At 42.8% G+C, this 17,368-nt stretch overlaps 1 protein-coding gene across 1 annotated transcript in view; it reads left to right on the top strand.

The window, feature by feature from the left end:
- LOC109930320 (tripeptidyl-peptidase 2-like) overlaps positions 1-17,368 on the top strand; it is a 121,386-nt gene that overhangs the window by 71,673 nt on the left and 32,345 nt on the right. Inside the window, exons 15-18 of the mRNA XM_048605253.1 lie at positions 2,866-2,942; positions 10,143-10,249; positions 11,300-11,454; positions 14,521-14,637. Of these exons, the coding sequence (XP_048461210.1) occupies positions 2,866-2,942; positions 10,143-10,249; positions 11,300-11,454; positions 14,521-14,637 (456 nt within the window). The remainder of the gene's footprint in view (positions 1-2,865; positions 2,943-10,142; positions 10,250-11,299; positions 11,455-14,520; positions 14,638-17,368) is intronic.

Below are 17,368 nucleotides of genomic sequence, written 5' to 3' on the forward strand. Positions count from 1 at the left end.
CATTGGGGCTCCTTGGCCTTTGAAAGTGAAGATTAACTCAAAGAGCTGCCAACTAATCCATTCGCCTGTAGTGCCTCAGTTCCAGCAATGCTGCGGGAAGTGGTGGCCCGTACTGGGACAATAGGAGGACAGGTGCTGCAACCAGTGAGGGAAGCCCCAGGTATCCAGCAAGTGAGGTGAACTTACTGGGGCCAATTAGTTGGGTGGAGGTGGATTGGATGGGTTCAGGGGGGAGGTCAGGGTGTGACATGGACTTCCTTGGGGCTCAGGTTCCTGATCCAATCTCCACACACGATCAAGCCTACAGGTAAGATGTCAATTTGATCTCCCCCTGCCCTTGTTCGATGGAGGTGTTGAGTGCTCCACCCAGCATCTTCAGGTCCAATTACATGGCCACCTACACCTCTAGATGCATCCCTGTGAGAAAGGGGGTCAACAGGTAGCTCCTCGAGTGCCTTGTGCTCAAGTCTGTGGGATAGGATGTGAACTTACAACCTTGAGTCAAAGTGAGAGTGTTAATGCCTGAGGCATAGCTGACATTAATTATATGCTTGAGATTGTGACTTCACATTTGACAATCTCTGATTTGAGAGTGAATGTGGAGATTTACTGCTTCAATCTGTGCAACCAGTAAAGAATCAGGCTGAGAAATAGTGTAGGAATTCATTGTTATGATTTTGTTCAAGACCAGTCACAAAAAGGAAAAACAATAAATCTCATTATTTGGTGAAAGAATGAGGCCATGACTGTTCAGAAGAAAAGACGTTTTTACTGTACAAGAGTCAAATTAAATACTATCCTATGTAATTGCCTTTAATCTAAAATCCAGAATGTACCCAAATTAAATATGAATTTACAGGCAAATAGTTGTTGATTATAAACTATAGTTTACGTATTAAGTTGTAGATGCATCCAAGACAGATCTTGCAATCTTGCTTGGCAGTCCACTTCACACATATGTCAGTAATCTCAGTTGCAAAGTCTTACAAAGCTCTATCTTCATCGCAAAGAATTTCAATTTCTCTCCTTTAACAACTTAGCCTGATTGCCAGCCGCCAACAGCAGCAAACAACCAACCTGAGTTCCACGGATGTATTGTTCACCAGAATCAACTTTGCTAACAACAAACTGGGTAGTGTGGATCCACCAAATTTACGTTAAAGGAACTGAAATGGGTACAGCAAAGTTGTATTTGTCTGTTCTCACTTCTGTCATCTTCAGTCTGCCTGTACTACACCAATGGAATCGTTGTCTCCTAATCGCTTAAAGTTCTGTTATACATTTCAACCAGTTTCGATGTACCCAAATATTCCAGTCCCAGTTTTGGCCTTGGTTTCCATATGCTGGGAAGATTAGTTTTCTTGCTTGGTTTCCCTTTTCAATTCAGGTCAGTCTAAAAAAAATTCACACTTTGAAACATGTCATGCCTCGATGGTGCAGTGTGCTGGAAATCTAACCCTGCTGTTCCCGGGTTACTACATAAGTTTTATAAAAATGTGCAAAATTGCCTCATTTATCTGACTTTTTTAAGATACTAGATTTCTGCAGTGAACAAGAATTACTATTTATTTCAGAGAGTTTCTAGCTACAAGTAAGTAACGACCAGTTAAAACTCTAATCCCCTTATAAAACTCCCCCTACACCTGTAGACAGGCAAAAAGGGAAATTTAGTGTTGATGTTGAAGGAAGTGGTCCCTGTCTACATGGTTTGCTGACATGATCTTTTTGATTGACAGGATGTGTGCTCTTCAGTCTCTCTTCAGAGATTTTCATTTGCTTGCAGGAGGCAGTGTGAGTGGTTCACAACTTACTAAGTCTCTAAATCATTGGTTAAAAGCAACAGTTTATAGCAACTGATGAGGAAAAATAAACATGCTTTAGTTTTAGGTGCAGCATGGTGGCTCAGTGGCTAGCACTGCTTCCTCACAGCGCCAGGGACCTGGGTTTGATTCCAGCCTCAGGCAACTGTCTGTGTGGAGTTTGTACATCCTCCCCGTGTCTGCGTGGGTTTCTTCCCACGGTCCAAAAATGAGCAGGTTAGGTGGATTGGCCATACTAAATTGCCCATAGTGTCCAGTGATGTGTAGGCTAGGTGGATTAGCCATAGTAAATGCAGGGTTAGGGTGGAAGGGTGGGATGCTGTTTGGAGGGTCAGTGTGGACTCGATGAGCTGAATGGCCTGTTTCCACACTATGCCATGATTGAGGCTTTAGTTTTTTTACTGCAGAGACAATGACACCACTTCCATTTGTGGAGGTCCAAAGTCTTATAGCTACCGCATTCTTACCCACAATTCTTTGCTGTTTTCCTCAGTGCCATTCAGCTACCTGGGAACAAATCAAATAGTTAATGGAAGCAGAAGGTCTTTATCATTGGTCTATGGAAGTGTGACCAGTTATAAGTCAGCTTCTTGTTGCTTTGACAAATTGCACTTTGCACACATGGCAATCAGTCTGCAGTAATGTGCCCCACTGCTTGAACAAGCAACAATGTAAATAGCAATTACAATGCCTTCCAATAGCATGCTTTTAAAATGTAGAGTAGTCCATTCCATAATCCTTGGTTTTAAACACACCCCTTTCCCATTTCAGCCCACTATCAAACACAGCGAGACACCATCTTTAAAAACGACAGATACCATCACCCTAACTTGTATGAAAGTGTGAAACGAGCAAATGCTGCACACTAAGCCAAGGTGTCAAAGTATCCTCTTGGAATGTGCTTGGTGAAATTTGGCCCAATATACGTTATAGTTCAGAGGGACAGTCACTCTGCTCAAACACAAATAAGTTGGCTAGTAATTTGTGGGGGGAGTGCTGTTTTTTATTTTAAAGTGTTATAAACTTTTTCTCTTCCTTGCTCCAGGTCCTTGGATATGATACAACAGCCCCTGATGCCGGTCCATTGTTTCGAATTCCAGTCACAGTTATCATTCCTTCAAGGTTTGTGAAAACGGGTTTTCTGCTTCCATAACCTACATTTTTTGTTAGTCTTAAAAGAAACCACAGGCAGCGTCTTTTTCTCTTTGCTGTGTTCCTCACTGTAATCCAGCATTGATGTTATGTTGAACTTCCTCATGCAAAGGGTAGTGAAAACTTGAACTCCCCAAAACATGGTTGAGCCTGGGGACCAAGTTTCAAAACTGAAATTGACAGGCTTTTGAGTGGCAAGTGTATTAGGACATCAGAGGACCAACATAGATTCAGTTAAAGCAAAACAAAGAGGATGTTGGAGATTGTAAAATAAAATTTAAAAGATGGTGGAGAAACTGAGCAGTTGAATAGCATCTGTGAAGAGACAAGTAGAGTTAATATTTTTGGTCCAACATAACTCTTCTTTGGAACCTCTAGATTATGTGAAGATGCAGATCAGCCATGATCTAACTGAATGGGGCTGAATGGCCGACTTCTACCACAGCAGTGATGGTGTAACGTGTTGTAATTGCACAGAACTTTGCTCCATCAAATAATTAGATTGGAAACGGAACCATCATTTTAAATTCTGTTTGCTGAAGATCAAGGCACGAACATTTTCTCAGCTGGCATTTGGTCACCCTCCAGGCACTGCAGGAATTAGCTGGGTTTTGCTTCCTTTTGTAGACATCCCTTCGTTTCTTTGTGTACAGTGATAGTTAATACTGTTTCATGGTCAAGCAACTAGAATAAAATTGCCCGTTACAGTGCTCCCACTCTGCACTCATCCCCCAGGAAATCAAAGAATAAGCTTCTCTTTGAATGAAAACAGAGATTGCTGGAGAAATTCAGCAGATCTGGCAGTATCTGTGGGGAGAAAGCAGAGTCTTTGAGTCCAGTGACTTGCCAGACTTGCTGAATTTCTCCAGCAAATTCTGTTTTTCTTTCAGATAGAACGTAGAACAGTACAGCACAATACAGGCCCTTCGGCCCACGATGTTGTACCGAGCTTTTACCCTAAACCTAAGGTCTGTCTAACCTCCACCGCTATCTTATACTATCATCCATATGCCTATCTAATAGCCGCTTAAATGCCCCTAATGAGGCCGACTCCACTACCCTCTCCGGCAATGTATTCCACGCCCCTACCACTCTCTGAGTAAAGAACCTACCTCTGACGTCTCCCTGATATCTACCTCCTTTCACTTTAAAACTATGTACCCTCACAAAAGCTACTTCCACCCCAGGAAAAAGTCTCTGGCTGTCTACTCTATCTATACCTCTGATCATTTTGTACACCTCTATCAAGTCACCTCTCATCCTTCGTCCTTCCAAAGAGAAAAGCCCGAGCTCTCTCAACCTTTCCTCGTAAGACCTTCCCTCCATTCCAGGCAACATCCTGGTAAATCTCCTCTGCACCTTTTCCAACGCTTCCACATCTTTCCTGTAATGAGGTGACCAGAACTGGACACAAGACTCCAGATGTGGCCGAACCAGGCTTTCGTATAGCTGGAGCATAACTTCACGCCTCTTGAACTCAATCCCTCTATTAATGAAAGCTAACATACCATACGTCTTCTTAACACTCTATCCACCTGGGTGGCAGCTCTCAGGGAACTGTGAACATGAACCCCAAGATCCCTCTGCTCCTCCACACTGCCAAGAATCTTTCTGTTAACCCTGTATTCTGCTTTCAAGTTTGTCCTTCCAAAATGAATCACCTCTCACTTTTCAGGGTTAAACTCCATCTGCCACTTCTCAGCTCAGCTCTGCATTCTATCAATGTCCCTTTGTAACCTAGAACAGACCTCCGCACTGTCCACAACGTGACCCACCTTCGTATTGTCCGCGAACTTGCTAATCCACCCTTCCACTCCTTCATCCAAATCATTTACAAAAATCACAAATAGAAGAGGACCCAGAACACATCCTTGTGATACACCACTCGTAACTGAGCACCATGTTGAATATTTTCCGTCCACTACCACCCTTTGTCTTCTAAGGGTCAGCCAATTCTGAATCCAATCTGCCACATTTCCCCCTATCCCATGCCTCCTTACCTTCTGCATGAGCCTACCGTGGGGAACCTTATCAAACGCTTTACTTAAATCCATGTATACCACATCCACTGCTCCACCTTCATCCATGTGTTTGGTCACCTCTTCAAAGAATTCAATGAGGTTTGTGAGGCATGATCTACACCTCACAAATCCATGCTGACTATCACGAATCAAACTGTGCCTTTCCAAGTGATCATAAATCCTATCTCTCAGAGCCCTTTCCAATAATTTGCCCACCACTGACGTAAGACTAACTTGCCTGTAATTTCCGGGGTTATCCCTGTTCCCTTTTTTGAACAAGGGAATGACGTTTGCCTCTTTCCAATCTTCCGGCACTATACCTGTGGACAGTGAGGACGAAAAGATCATCGCCGAAGGCCCTGCGATCTCGTCCCTCGCTTCCCATAGAATCCTTGGATAAATCCCATCCGGCCCGGGGGACTTATCTATCTTCAACTTCCTCAGAATTCCTAGCAAATGTTCTTTACTAACATCAACCTCCTCTAGCCTACCTGCCTGTTTCACAACATCCTCCTCTACAACTAAGTCCCTCTCAGTTGTGAATACTGAAGAAAAGTATCCATTAAAGACCTCTCCTATCTCTTTAGGCTGTGTGCACAAATTCCCTTTACAATCCTTGGTCGGCCCTACCCTTTCTCTGGTCATTCTCTTGTTCTGCACATACGTGTAAAAAGCCTTGGAGTTTTCCTTGATCCTATCCACCAAGGTTTTCTCATGCCCCCTTATAGCTCTCCTAAGCTCTTTCTTCAGCTCTTTCCTGGCTAACTTGTATCCCTCTAGAGCCTTTTCCATTCCTCTTTTCCTAAACTTTACATAAGCCTCCTTCTTCCTCTTAACCAGTTGTTCGACCTCTCTCGAGAACCATAGCTCCCTCACTCGACTGCATCTTCTCTGCCTACTCGGGACAAACCTATCGAGCACATGCAGTATGCATTCCTTAAACAATCTCCACATTTCTGTGGTGCTCTTCCCTGACAGCATCTGTTCCCAATTTATGTTACCCGGTTCTTGCCTAACTGAATTGTAATTACCCATCCCCCAGTTGTAAACTTTACCCTGCCATATGTGCCTATGCTTATCCATGACTATCGTGAAAGAAACAGAGTTATGATCGCTGCCGCCAAAATGCTCTCCTACCAACAGGTCTAACACTTGGCCCGGTTCATCGCCAAGCACCAAATCCAAAGTGGCCTCTCCTCGTGTTGGTCTATCTACATACTGTGTCAGGAATCCTTCCTGAACGCACTGGACAAAATCTGCTCCATCTAAACTATTACAACTAAAATGTTTCCAGTCAATATTTGGAAAGTTGAAGTCACCCATGACTACAACCCTGTGACTTCTGCACCTTTCCAGTATCTGCCTCCCAATCCGCTCCTCTACTTCTCTACAACTATCAGGAGGTCTGTTTAAAAAAAAAACCCAACAAAGTGACTGCTCCTTTCTTGTTCCTGACCTCGACTCAAACTGACTCTGTAGACATATCATTCTCAAACTGTCTTTCAGTAGCTGATATACTCACCCTGACTAGCAATGCCACTCCCCTGCCTCTTTTTCCACCCTCCCTATTTCTTTTAAAGCATCTAATCCTGGAACTTCCAACAACCATTCCTCTCCCTGAGTTACCCAAGTTTCTGTAATGGCCACAACATCGTAGTTCCAAGTACCGACCTATGCTCTAATTTCATCCGCTTTATTTCTGATACTTCGAGCATTGAAGTATATACCCCTCAAACCATCTCGATGTCCGCAATTACGCTCCATTGACCGCATTTCTTTATAAACCACCTCACTCCCTGTTGTGTCTGTTGGAAGGCCGAAGGCCGAATACCTCATCCTCTGAGTTATAAATCCAGTTCCCCATCCCCTGCCAAACTAGTTTAAACCATCCCGTACAGCTCGAGCAAACCTCCCACCCAGGATATTTGTGCCCTTCCGGTTCAGGTGCAACCCGTCCTTACTGTACAGGTCCCACCTTCCCCACAATGTGCTCCAATTATCCACATAATGGAAGCCCTCCCTCCGACACCAGCCCTGTAGCCACGTGTTTATCTGCACTCTCTCCCTATTTCTTACCCCGTTATCATGTGGCACTGGTAGTAATCCAGAGATAACTACCCTGTTTGTCCTGGATTTCAGCTTCCAACCTCACTCCCTTTACTTGTTTTTCACATTCTCAGTCCTTTTTCCACGTATATCATTGGTACTGATGTGTACCATGACTGCTGGTTGCTCACCCTTCCCCTTAAGGATCTTGAAGACACGATCCGAGACGTCACAGACCCTGGCACCCGGGAGGCAACGTACCGTCCGTTCATCTCGTTCGCATCTACTGAACCGCCTGTCTGTGCCTCTTACTATTGAATCCCCCTCTACAATTGCTGTCCTCTTCTCCCCCCTTCCCTTCTGTGCCACGGGGTCAGGCTCAGTGCCAGAGACCTGTCCGCTATGGCCTTCCCCTGGTAGGTCGTTTCCACCCCCCCCCACCGACAGTATCCAAAACAGTATACTTATTATTGAGAGGAATGGCCACAGGGGATCCCTGCACTGTCTGCCTATTCCCTTTCCCCCTCCTGACAGTCACCCAGCTACCTTTTTCCTGTACCATGGGTGTGACCACCTCCCTGTAACTCCTCTCTGTCACCCCCTCAGCCTCCCGAATGATCCGGAGTTCATCCAGCTCCAGCTCCAGTTCCCTAAAGCGTTTTGGAGGAGCTGGAGTTGGGTGCACTTCTCGCAGGTGAAGTCGGAGGGGACACCAGCAGTGACCCTTACCTCCCACATCCTGCAAGAGGAGCATGCAACTGCCCTAGCTTCCATTCCCTCTACTCTAGATTTCCAGAAGAAGAATAAAAAAAAAAATCCTTACCTTACCCACCCTCCACACAGTCTTTTTTGGTAAGAGGAGGAGGATGGATGGGAGACACTACACATGTAGTGTTTCATGTTTCGCCAATGCCCGAATTTATCTGTTTCTTCCTTCCTCGCGTTCCCTCCACACACCTGCCGCTGAAAACAAGAGGGCCACTTGTTGCACGAGGTAAGTTTTTATACAGGGAGAAACAAAAACAGCCTTATCTTCCCGTCAGCAATCTGGCTCGCGCTGCTGCCGCTGGAAACAAGAGGGCCCACGATCTGCAGTTCTCTGTTTTATTTTACCTCTTTGAACATCCTGCTCTGTTAACTCAACAAGGAAGTCGGTCATGTTAGACAGTTTGATTTTAACAGTTCCATGCTGGCCCTTCTTGATTTACATTGCCTTTGCAAAGGAAAGCTGATTTTGTCCCTCATAATGTTTTCCAAGAACTTTTCTGGTTTGCTCTGTTCCCTTTTCAATAATGGTGTAACATTAGCAACTCCTCAGTCCTCTGATACTGTTTCTGTTTCCATTGAGGATTGAAAGATTGTGTCCAGTGTAGTTTCAGTGAACAAGAATGCATCTCATTCAGATTGAAAGACTTCCAATAATATTAAGCTTTTTAGTACATCCTCTCTATCTATTATTTTGTTCATAACTTTCTCTCTTTTAGCGTAGCACTTGCATCATCCTTCCTTTGTGGTGACATATGCCCTGTCCTCATTTAATAGTTTAGCCAAATCCTTTATATCTTATAGTCCCTTAGAGTTCTCTCATTTTCCTGCCCAGTTCCTTGCCGGTTTTAGAAATATGTGCCAGACAATTGATCTGCACATTCATAAGCTGTAAAGCTCCTTTGGGAAGAGTCCTGTGATAGAAAGACCAGCAATAATTACTGTTATAAACAGCTACACAAAAATTGCATTGGCTTAGAAAATGTTCCTGAACTTAACATGCCGTGAGAACTAGTTCTGAAATAATTTTAATAATCTTGAGTTAGTGATCAAAGAGAGAAAGCTTTGCTATCAGAATAGAATAGAATAGAATAGCCTTTATTATCATGTGCAGTCGAATGAGTGCAGTGAAAAGTCTGTAATGTCACCTCTCAGCACCATCTTGGGTAAAGGATACCTCGGTACAGATACTTTAAGTGTTGTTAAATATTGAAATAGTGGAAAAAATAGACTAGCATGGGAATACAGAGTTTAAAAAGTCCAGAATGATAATAAAAAGTATCTTTAAAGTACTCAAATTATAGTCCTTTACCACTGAGTCTATGCCTGCCGACCTTCAAAACATGAGGCCCAGCTGCCTTTACAAGCAGGCCTTTGTCCAAGACTCGCCTTCAGGACCACTCCCTGGCCGGCCTGGGCTCACTGCTCCTGCCTCCGGCCCGCAACTTGGCTCCCATCTTGCCCCACGCTCGCTCTGTTCCTGCTCCGGTCTCGAGCCATGCCTCACTTCCGGGACTCGGCCCACGCTCTCTGCTCCCACTCTGGGCTCTGGATGCAACTCGCTTCTGGGACTCGCCTCCCAGGTTGGCCCAGGCCTGGTCTGCTCCTGCCCTGGGCTCCGGCCGCGACTCACGTCCCACTCCATTCGCCATTCCCTCCAGGTAGGCAAATTTAAGAAGTTAAAAATTGGATTGGGGGGAAGAAAAACTGCAACAAAGAGGGAAAGAGAAAAGAAAAGGAACAGGGACTGGCAAGCAGAGGAGCTCTGGCTGCAGCATCTTACTCTGTAGCCATCTTGCATACATTGACCCCTTTGTCAATGTCCCCTTTAAAGATCAAAGAGTCGAAGAGCTGGAGGTGTCCCAGAAGTAACTAGCAATAGATCCAACCAGGAACATCAGAATTTGCTGAATGAGGGAAAAAAGACCAAGACTAATCCTGGCAGTCGTATAATTACGATAATAATGGAGTTGTTGACTAAGTGCAGCAATCAATTCCTATCTATTAGTCTGCAACACCCAGACATGAAACTAAGGAAATTCCCAATGGTGGAGAGCTCTGAGAACCATACATTCAAAATCAGGCTACACTCGCCACACCTTGTCTCAAATTTATCTTGTAATGTATCTCAAATTATTATATTTTGGAAGAAGGCATATGCTTACCTGGTCTGTAGAAACTGTTGAGCTTTTGCTTATCATGGTTAATATTAATTATGCCATACTTGGGAGCGGGTGGAGCTCAGGTATCGAATTCTCCAAGAAAGGAAATGTGTCACTTAATTGCAGTTATAGGTAATGAAATTGTTCTAATTGTCTTTCTTGCATCTGTGATATAGTGTAAATGCAGGTACTGAATACAAACTTGTGCAAAAAAATGTACATTTCAAGCCTGGAGAGATCAGAAGACACTTCATTGAAGTGCCCCAAGGAGCTACCTGGGCTGGTAGGTGTCACAATCCTGGGAAGCTTAACAGTTTGCATTGATAATGAACTTAATATGAAAAGATATAGAAAATTGATACAGCAACAATGAGATTAAGAACGCCTCTGCAAATTATTTATTAAATATATTGCTGGGAAATGTTAATATTTATTGCCCATTGCAATCTTGTACTCGACAAGATGGTTATGAGCTACCATCTTGAACTTTAGTAGTCTGTGTGGTGAAGGCACTGCCAATGGCATTAAGTCAATTAAGTTTGTGTCTGTGCCTGATATTGTTGCAGATATAAGACAGAGGGGCAGCAGGGGAAGAAAAATGCTTAATTTGGTGCAGCAGTGATTGAGATGCGCTTTGCTTTGGAAGGTGTGAATATGCATTTTTTTTTGTGAAATACTTAGTGATTGTTAATGTTTTTGGTCATTGCCATATGTTTCAGCAAGCTTTTAAAATGTTCGTGTGTAAATGAATTCTCTCTGGTGATTAGGCAAGCAATCCATTCATTGCAGTTGTTGTGAACTAGAATGCTCGTCCCAAAAGGGAGCAGACTCAATAATAACTTCCAAAAGAGATTTGCATTAATACTTGGAAGGGGAAGAGTTTTCAGGGCTACGAGATATATAAAGCAAGGTAGTGGGACTAACTGACTAATTAAAAGCTCACTCTCTCTTCACCCGCCTTGCAGAGACTGGCAGTATTTATGAGAGATTCCTGGTAGTGTTTCAGTATTTACACAGGGTATGTGGGAGCATGTCCATATTTGCATGGGGCCCTCAGAGTGTGTCAGTATTTACACGGGGTCCCTGGGAGCGCTTTGCTATTTGCAAGCCACACCTGGGACAGTCATTATATAGTAGCATGTGTAAATGTTTTCAGCTGACCTTCCAGTTAGTAACTCTCTGTTAGAGAATGTAAAGCTGCACTCCATATACCAACGAAGGCAGCATAAGCTTTTGGCAACTCTGGGCAGTTTATCTAGTGCCAGATCATCCCCAAAAAACAGCTGTGTTATGTTAACTCATCATGCCTCACTGAGGTCTTTCTTAATTTCAGAAATAAGCCTGACTTCAAAATCGGAAGACACAACCTCTGAGTTTGTGGTACATACTATCCAGCTGCAGAAACAGATGGCTTTTCGGGTGCATGAGTTCTACCGTCACCTGTACTTGTCAGAAAAGGCCTCTGCTGCTGATGCTTTTCCAGTCCTTGTAAGTACAGCAGCATCAGTGATGATCGCAGGTCATGTTTTTGGATCAAGGCAGAAACATACATCATTGTACTGGGAAGAATTAAAAGTAGCGACAAGAAATATGTACACACTATATAGACCATCGTGTGAGTGTGTATGTGTGCGTGTAAGAGAGAGAGAGACACACACTTTGGTTGCATTCCAGTCCAGGATTGAGCTATGCATGCAGATAGCAGCATTCTCAGGGAGTGCCAGGGCAATATCAGGAGCCTGCAATTTTATTATCATTTAGATAATGAGTAGAAATTTCAACTCTCTGCATCCATGAACCGCTCCTTGCAGCCATCTGATCACAGGCTACCCTCAGAGGCTACAGAAAGTCTTGAAGATGATGAAGGCATTTACACAACATTGCATGAATGTGCAACAAACCTCAGACTGGGAATACAGACATGTTCAGCCCTTGCATTAAGTAACTTGCTCGATCAGTTCAGAGGCCAGTTAAAAGCCAACCACAATGTTGAGTCTAAAGTAACATGTAGGCCAGACCAGGTAATGATGGTAGATTTCCCTCCCTAAAGGGTATTAATGAGCTAGATAGGTTTTTGTAATAATTGATGATAGACATGGTCTGCATCGATTAGCTTTATATTCTAGATTCGTTAATTGAGTTTAAATTGCATAAGCTTCCCAAAATGATTACCATGTGAAGTATAATGATAAATTAGTTCCACTGGCCTGTGAGAGAGTAAGAAGGAGATGGATTTTAGATTGTCATAAACATGTCAAGGAGGTGGTACATGGAGAATGAAGCTTTACACAGAAGATGGTAGGAATGTGCAGTTCTCTGCAACAAACTGATTGTGAAACAGAGTCCATAAATTCTTTTTAAATGACATGAGAAATTTGTTTTAAAAGGAATATTATACGCTCTGGGTAGTGAACAGAAAAGTGGCAATTACAGGAGACAGTTCTTGGGGGAAGATAACCAGCACAGACCTGATGGACCCCATAGCTCCTTTCTATGTGGGTGGATAACAAATCAAAACTCAGAGATGGAGAATTCCAGGAAAAAAAAAATAGATTTGAAAAGTAAAGAGGTCATTTTAAACTCATTATAAGACCTTGTTCAGGCCACACTTGGAGTATAGTCCACAGATCTGGTCTCCATACCTCAAAGGAACATGGAGACACTGAAGAAGGTGCAGACAAGATTCATGAGATTGACAACCTGAACTGAGAGTGTCCAGTTATCAGGAAAGGCTGAACTGGCTACATCTCCCTTCTCTCGAAAAAAGAAGACTGCAGTTCAACCTCTTAGAAGGCTTTAAGATGATGGAAGGTTTAGATAGGGTAAATGTAGAGAAAACAATCATGTGCAAACAAAGCAAGGGTAATGTGAGAAAAAAGCATTTTCATACAACGAGTGGGTAAAGTATGGAATGCACTGCTTAGAGGCAGGTTCAATTGAGGCGTTCAACAGGCCATTGGATGATTATTTGGATAGAACTGGTATGCAGCGATATGGAGAAAAGGCAGGAGATTAACATTGGATAACGGAATCAGTAAAGGCACGATTGGCCTCCTTCTGTGCATTTACACTTCTGTGAGAAAATTTCCATTAGTTGGGCCCATAGGGAGTTCAGGTAAAAGCCCCTTTTCCCAAAAATAGGGATCACCATGGAGTAGTTAAGCTGAAGGGCATGGATAGCATATCGGGGTAACTACAAGTTAAGCGCATTAGGCAAAAAAGATTGGAATACAAGGAAGCTCTTGCATGACAAAATTCCAGCATGGTCCACTTTTTCTGATTTGTACACGTGATTTAATTCATTGAAAAAGTGAGAGATAGACCTTTTAGAAATGAAGACGAGAGGAAATTGAAGAACAAGAGAAGTTGTGTTTTTTTTTAATTGACTTGGGGGACGCGGGCCTCGCTGGCTAACACATTTGTAGCCCATTCTGTATGAATGTAATCGCAGATACAATGGGAAAGGAGGTTGGGGAGGACCTGTTTATAGATTGGAATAATAGCATTAACTGGCTGCCAGGTAAATGGAATTGTGTAAAGTTGTAAGAGAACTGTTGACAGTGAAAATAAGTTCATCTAGATGGAAGAGAGTGGCGATGGATATATTAATGTTCTGATGAAGCTTGGAGAAGTTGGGAACTGAATGACATCAGGTGAAAAGAGATTAAAACTGAAAGAACTGCAGATGCTGTAAATCAGGAACAAAAACAGAAATTGCTGGAAAAGCTCGGCAGGTCTGGCAGCATCTGTGAAGAAAAAATCAGAGTTAACGTTTCGGGTCTAGTGACCCTTCTTCAGTTCTGAGGAAAGGTCACTCGACCCGAAACATTAACTCTGATTTTTTCTCCACAGATGCTGCCAGACCTGCCGAGCTTTTCCAGCAACTTCTGTGAAAGGAGATTAGTTGGGGACCCAGAGAAACTCAATTCATCAAAGCAGTAGAAGTCATCAGAAAAGTCAAGCATAACGTTGAGAAGACTGAATGAGGGAGAACAGAACAAATAGAATCGAATAGAATGGCAGAGAGACTCAGTGGTTAGCTCTGCTGCCTCACAGCGCCAGGGACCCGGCTTAGATTCCACTCTCAGGCAACAGTCTCTGTGGAGTTTGCACATTCTCCTAGTTTCTGTGTGGGTTTCTTCTGGGTGCTGCAGTTTCCTCCCACAAGATGTGCAATTTATGTGGATTGGCCGTGCTAAATTGCCCGTAGTGCCCAGGGATGTGCCTGTTTGGTGAATTAGTCATTAATTAGGTCAAATGCAAAGTTATAGGGATAGGGTGGAGGGGGTGGGTGTGTTGGTCTGGTGGAATGCTGTTCAGAGGGTTAGGGTGGACTCGCTGGGCTAAATTTCTGATTTTCATTTCAGGGCTTTCTATTTTACATTATTGGTGTGAGACGTTTCTTTGAAAAATTCCTCCAAAGCTTTGAAAACTTGTTGGATGCCTGTGACTTATTCTTTCTTCTCATATTTGATTGTTGAGCAGTCTACTATATGAAGGTTTTGAAAGGTTCACTGACTCTGGTGTGTTGCTATAACCTTTTAATTCTTGTAGGAAGAGAAGACCATTGAGATTTGCATTGCACGTTGGTGGTCTAGCCTGAGACATACTACCATCGACTACGTCATTTCGTTCCATGGCCTGAAATGTAACAGTGACACATTACACATTGTGAGTACTGTCCTCTTTGCACAGTTTATTTACATTTTTCGTAATTAGTATTGTGCCTTGATTTGGATTGTGTTGAGTGATAGTTTGAGAGAGACCTGGCTTAATGGAAGTCAGTGCAAAAGATGGCAAAATATCAACCCAGGAGAAAGCTCCTCTGCTAACTTCAAAAACAATGCCATGCAATTTGTTTACATCCATCTGGTATAATGTTCCATCCTAAAGCTGGAACTCTGACAGTGTAGCAGTCCCTCAATACAGTGCTGCAGTGTCAGCTTGGATTTTTGGATTGGGATGAAGATAGTTGCAGTGAAACTGCTCCCCACTGAGCCGTAGCTAACATAAGATAGAAAGCTTGCAGTTTTGTTCATATCTGATCCTAGCATTCACCTGATAATATCATTCGTATGGAGAAATAAACAGTAAATATCAGTGCATGTGAAAGCGAGGTTCACATGATCAATTTGATCTTTCAGTTCATCAGAAATCACACAACACCAGGCTATAGTCCAACAGATTTGTTTGAAAACACTAGCTTTCAGAACATCAGTCCTCCTTCAGGTGTTAGTGAGAGAGGCAGTTTCAGACACAATTTATAAGTAAAAAATCAAAGGTTCACACTACTGATGATGGACTAAACAAACCTAAGATGTTGTTAAATCTTTAATCAGTTAGAAGGTTTTAATTGATTAATACGTATATGTAAATCCCTGATTTTCTTTCAAGTCACGGTCCTGAGAGAACTAAAGGTTTTATCAGTGTAAAGAAGAGGTGACATTTTAGGTCAGACAATGCATGTTAGATGTGAGGCCTTGCCTAGAATCTGTTTGTGTCTTGGTTTGAAAGCACATAATTTATAGACAGACAGTCAGTGTGGCGTTTTTATAAATTCCGATTTTAGAAATAAAACCAGTCTGACTCCAAACCAAAACACAAACAGATTCTAAACAAGGCCTCACACCTAACATGCATTGTCTGACCTAAAATATCACCTCTTCTTGACACGAATAAAACCTTTAGTTCTCTTAGGTCAGTGACTTGAAAGGCGTTTGGGGATTTACATATACATATTAATCAATTAAAACCTTCCAACTGATTTAAAGATTTAACAGCATCTTAGGTTTGTTCTGTACATCATCATCAGTGGTGTGAACCTTTGATTTTTATAAATTCTTTGTCTGATACTACCTTTCTCACTAACAGCTGAAGAACGACTGAGGCTCCAAAAGCTTGTTTTCAAATAAACCCGTTAGACTATAACCTGGTGTCGTGTGATTTCTGACTTTGTCCACCCCAGATCAATACCAGTACCTCCACATCTCATCTTTCATTTACATGCACGCCTCGAGTAGAATGTCATACAATGAAAGTAACTGCTTGCTGACAGCCTTAAGGTTGTAAGAAATTTGGCGTTAAGTGCATGATGAACTGCAGGTTTCTTTATGGTGTCAAGTGTACTTGAGTGAGGCCAATTTATAATCCATACATGTGTTGTGCAGTGAAATCACAAGGCAGTGAATGACTGTTTAGCTGATGGAGGTGTGAGCATGCAACTTTCAGTTCATTTGTATCATTTTCCTTGGAAACACCATGGATAACCTCACTGGAACAATCTCCCTGTGGGTATTTTATGAAGAACTGCAGAATTTTCAGGCGATCACATTTCCAGGCTGAGTTACTAGTCATAAATGACTTAAACTCTGCTTCCTCAACCACTCAATGTGTTTCCTTGTAGCGATATTTGCCAAATCCAAGCGTATTCAGGTGTTGTCACGTGACCTTTTTCCTCCAAGCACCTTGTCCTGTCAAGCAGACATGTCCAATATTTTTATTACTAAATCATTCTTGACTACCTGATGATTTTTTATTTTTCCATAAATAGTTGTCCAGGAGTTTGAGATTGCATTCCTGGAGACTTGGCTACCCTGTTTGTAACAGATTCCAATCAAAAACATCCTGAAAAGCTGTCACCCCAGTCAAAAGGTTATTCATTCAGTCTCTCACCACAGTCTTAAGCACAAAATCCAGGCTAACATTCTGTTGCAGTCCTGACTGTTTTAAAAGTCTGTACCATGGGAATCCCATGATATCCGAGGGTCAGTACAGAGGGGAACACTGCACTATCAGAGAGACAGTAATGAGTGCAGCATCATTGGAAGGCCTGTACTGAAGGAGTGCAGTTCTGTCAGATAAGCAGTACTATGGGAGTCTGCACTGTCGAAGGTTCAGTACTGGGGGAGTGCTGTGCTGTCAAAGTGGAGGGTTTTCTGTCAGCATAATACTGAAATACTGTTAATACTGCACTGTCAGAGAGGCAGTGCTGTAGGAGCCTGCACTCTTGGGGGTTGGGCAGTACTAAGAGAATGCTGAACTATCGGGCTCAGTACTGAGAGAGTGCTGCATTGTGAGAGGGCATTACTGTCAGACTCCTGCACTGTCAACAGGACAATATTAAAGATTTGAAACAAAGAACTGCAGATGCAGAAAATCTGAAACAAAAGCAGAAATTGTTGAAGAATCTCAGGCCTAGTAGCATCTGTGGAGAGAAAGCAGAGTTAGCTTTTCAAATCTGGTGAACCCCTGTTCTGAAGAAGTGTCACTGAATTTAAAAAGTTAACTCTGCTTTCTCTCCACAGACATTGCCAATACGAACAAACTACTAGGCTGTTAAAGGTAACAAGGTGCAGAGCTGGATGAACACAGTAGGCCAAGCAGCATCAGAGGAGCAGGAAGG

The sequence above is a fragment of the Rhincodon typus genome, chromosome 14 (genome assembly GCF_021869965.1).
Source record: "Rhincodon typus isolate 14 chromosome 14, sRhiTyp1.1, whole genome shotgun sequence".
Lineage (NCBI taxonomy): Eukaryota > Metazoa > Chordata > Chondrichthyes > Orectolobiformes > Rhincodontidae > Rhincodon > Rhincodon typus.